The 4369-nt window shown below is 37.6% G+C and overlaps 1 protein-coding gene across 1 annotated transcript; it reads left to right on the top strand.

Annotated features, from left to right (window-relative positions):
• Window positions 1–254: 254 nt before the first annotated feature.
• LOC114188396 (cation/H(+) antiporter 4-like) lies at window positions 255–4166 on the top strand. The gene is made up of 4 exons (XM_028076982.1): window positions 255–684; window positions 1155–1578; window positions 2372–2958; window positions 3062–4166. The coding sequence occupies exons 1-4, from the start codon at window positions 421–423 to the stop codon at window positions 4157–4159; spliced, it is 2373 nt and encodes a 790-aa protein (XP_027932783.1). The 5' UTR covers window positions 255–420; the 3' UTR covers window positions 4160–4166.
• Window positions 4167–4369: the final 203 nt, after the last annotated feature.

Genomic DNA, 4369 nt, shown 5'->3' with positions numbered 1-4369 from the left:
GGTACCAAAATTACATATGTGTGAAATTATAGGAATGAAAAAGATTATTCGAGGCCTTAAAAAGACAATAAATAAAAATCCAGCGAGAAGAAAAACGATTCCCCAAACTTAAACAAAGTACAGATGTTAAGAAACATTATCCGCCATGGAAAAAACATTGACAAGTTGTTTCGTAGATGGCAAAGCTAACAAACTATTGTACAAAAACTAAGCAATGTAATCAAGTTGCGAACCCCAAATCAACGAATGACAAATTTGCTGACACCAAGGTTTTGCAAAACCAAAACCTTGGTGTTCATTGCAAACCCTAATTCTGCTTTTCATGAATCTACCTGATAATCTTTTCCCTTCATAGCAAAGAACTCATCATATTTGTTCAATTGTTGTGACCTTTTTCAAGGCCTTGCGTGTGCCAAGAAGATGGAGGCGAACCAAACACTCTTCTCTTCAGTGACGTTATTGCACGAAGTGCCAGAGTTGGGATTTGAGGCCTACAATGTGTGCGTGCATCATCCAATGAAGATCATATCCGATGGCATATGGACTCAACATGGAAGTGCATTACCTACACAATATTCATACACAATGCTTGAGCTTCAAATAGTTATCATCTTCGTGGTCACGCAAGGCTTTCATTTCATTCTCAGTCGATTAGGGGTCCCTTATTTCGTTTCACAAGTCATGGTTGGTATCTAGTACCCTTTTGTTGGATTAATTTTCAGATTTGGGTCACTTATTTTCTAGAAATTATAAAATAGGATTGATTGATCAAGAATTTACAAAATTGAGTAAAGTCGGTCGAATCCAAACCTATATCTAAATAGAAGTTATCAGAACTCCTAGACTTCATCTCAATGTCGCTACAACTCATAACGACTTCTTTCAGAATAGAAAAAAGAAATCGTCATCACAACTAACAACTTTGGTCATAATTGAAAAAAAAAAAAAAAACCGTTTTAAAATATAATGACTTCACCTTTGAAGTTGACATAAATCACCCCATTCGACCCTAATTTATAAATACATAGTCAAATAACCTCATTTTATAATTTCATGTTCAAAAAAGTGACCCAGACTTAAAAAAAAAAAAAAATTGTTGTGTTCTATATGTAGATAGATTGTTGATGAATTGAGATCAATTTTTTGTTCTTCAGACAGGGTTTCTGATGGGGCCATCAATTCCGACAGGACCATTTGAAAAGTACAAGAAGATGCTGTTCCCGTTCGGGAGTCCAGACATCCTAAGCACACTGTCATCGTTGGGATACTCATTCTACCTGTTCCTGAACTCGGTGCAGATGGACCTAAGCTTGATCACGAAAACAGGGAGAAAGGCTTGGGTGATAGGGCTTTGCTGCTATACAATTCCCATATTGGTGGGGTGTGGGAGCATGGACTTTTTGAATTCCACGTGGGAGAGGATCCTCGGAGAGGACATTTCTATTTTGCCTGTGGTCTTCATATCTCATAGTAGTTGCTCCTTCGCTGTCATTTCATGGTTGCTCAATGACATCGGAATCCTCAACTCTGAACTCGGACGCCTCGCACTCTCCGCAGCTTTTGTCAACGATGTTGCAGGTACCAATCGACGCTGTTACATCAAAATTAAGAATGTGATGCATGACATAGTATGAGTCTGTTTGAACAAATTTTCTTTATATTTTAGAAAAAGAAAGTTGTTTCGTAAGTTAAATCTAATGTTGTCTCTCTAATTTAGTAAATGTTTAATTCTGATCCCTGTTATATTGTAGTGGTGGATTTCACCGTTCAATTTTCCAAAATTAAACAGTTTTGGTCCTCTCTATAAATAAATGATTAATTTCAATCACTCATTAATATATATAATATCAAAGTTTAACAACATTTTTTTATGCATGCAACGCTGACATTCTTGTTTAACAATTGAACATTATATTAAAATTCGTAAAACTATACAAATCTGAAGTAAATCTGAACTGAACATAAGTCAAAATTAATCTATGCAGAAATAAATAAAAAATAAAAAATTATGATAATATTCCTATAAATTTATTTACTCATAAACTGATTTTATCTTATATACTTTCTTTGTTTTAACCTTTTTTTTTTCTATTACAAATCCTTACAAAGATACTCCAAACCGAAAATCTGGCACAGTCTGAATTAAATGCTTATTGAAATATATATGAAAAAATCATTAAGGTATATCTCTATGTGGGGTACACGTATTATAACTAGTAGAGATACGTAACATTCTTTTTTTTTTTTTCAATATCACAACACTTTAGTTAAATAGGTACAATGTTTTCATTAAATTAATACGTGAATTAAAGTTTAAATAAATTGTTGAAACATAAATGAAAGTTTTGTAATAACATTGGTATTTTATCAGGTGGACTGTGGGCAGGGATTGGTGCTGCATATTTTGGCAGACAGGACATGATGATGTCTATCCGTATTAGAAACGTTACGGGATTTCTTGCTTACGTAATGTTCATTCTTCTGATCGGTCGTCCTGCAATGAGGTGGATCGTGAAGAGGACCCCAGAAGGTAGATCGGTGAACAAGGCATACATCTACGCCATCATAGTAATGTTCTTGGGATTGGGCTACTTTGCCAAGACTTTCGGTGAACCCTTCTTAGTAGGAGCTGTTATTTTTGGTCTTGCAGTCCCCGAGGGTCCTCCTTTGGGCTCTGCACTCGTTACCCAACTTGAATTGTTCTCCAAGTGGTTCCTCTGCTCCATTTTTGTCACATGTGTCACCATGAAGGTCGATCTCACCAAATGTAACTCTCTCTCCTTCGTAATGGTCATTTCTGGTCTCATCATCATGGTGCATCTCGTTCGCTGGCTTCTCTGCATCGGAATTTGCAAATACTGTAAGATTCCCTTCAAGGATGGCTTTTGTCTTGCTCTCATTTTGAGCTGCAAAGGGGTTGTCGATATCTGCTCCTATCTCCTAGTCTACGATGCAATGGTAACTACCTTGTCTGCATTTTATGAAAACATAACATGTCCCACGATTCTTTGTTCGGTAGTTGAACTCAATAACTAACTCTAACTACTTTAACTATTTTCAGGTGCAAAAGAGAATAGTAGTTGATGTTATGGTCGTCTCAGTGTTGGTCCTAGGTACAGCTTCGAGGTTTGGTGTGAAGGCATTGTACGACCCTTCAAGGAAATACGCAGGGTACCAGAGTAGGAACATCATGAGCTTGAAACACAGTGAGCTTCGGATAGTTGCATGCATCCACAAGCCATGGCACTCGGTTCACATCAAGAACGTGCTCGAGTTTTGCTCCCCGGCACCGGATAACACACTGGTGGCCGAAATTTTGCACCTCATGGAGCTAGTTGGAAGGTCCAATCCCATTTTTATTTCACACAAACTTCAGCAAAGTTCAGGATCATCATCTTACAACTATTCCGGGGAACTCATTGTAGCGTTTGACCTTTTCGAACGTGACTATGTTGGAGCTGTCACTGCCAACACCTACACTGCCATATCCCCAGCGATGTTCATGAATGAAGATGTGTGCAACCTTGCTTTGGACAAAAACGCAGCCCTTATAGTGCTTCCGTTCCATGTGAAATGGGGAGGGGATGGTTCAGTTGAGTCAGAGGATAGCAACATAAGGGCACTTAACGCCAGGATTTTAGACAGGGCACCTTGCTCTGTTGGGATTCTGGTGAACCGTGGCCCTAGCTTCAACTCAAGAAGAATAAGTGCGGCCATGGTTTTCTTGGGTGGACCTGATGATAGAGAGGCTTTGTGCTTGGCTAAGAGGTTTGCCAAAGATGTTGAGAATAGTTTGTTTGTGTTCAGGTTGATGGCACACGACAAAGATTCCTCGAATTGGGATCAAATGATTGATGATGAAGCGATGAGGGAAATAAGTGGAGCTCATGTTAATCTAGAGAATGTTAGATATCAAGAGATTACTATAGGAGATGCATCTCAGACAACGTTTCTCATCAAAGATATAGCCAACAAATTTGATTTTATTTTAGTTGGTAGACGCTATGGAGTTACATCTTCTCAGACCTATGGGTTGGAGCATTGGACTGAATATTCAGAGTTAGGGGTCATTGGTGATTTGCTTGCTTCACATGATGCAGATACTACGGCTTCAGTTTTGGTTGTGCAACAACAACCAACTCATGAAGACCACAGATAATGTATAGTTACAAACTTTAATTAATGTATAGATTTTAATGATTTTGTTCTCTCCTTCTTAATGAAATTTTCATTTTTGAATGGATCGCTACCATACCATATATAGCATCCTTTAAGAAATAAATTGTCACCTTAAAAGATGTTGGAAATTACTATAAAAGGGACGAATCGATAAAAATAAAAATATTTTAAAGGGAAGATTAGAATTGTA

This window comes from Vigna unguiculata, chromosome 6 (assembly GCF_004118075.2).
Source record: "Vigna unguiculata cultivar IT97K-499-35 chromosome 6, ASM411807v1, whole genome shotgun sequence".
Lineage (NCBI taxonomy): Eukaryota > Viridiplantae > Streptophyta > Magnoliopsida > Fabales > Fabaceae > Vigna > Vigna unguiculata.
Note: the sequence above shows the minus strand (reverse complement) of the source record. Positions and strands in the feature narration are given on the sequence as shown.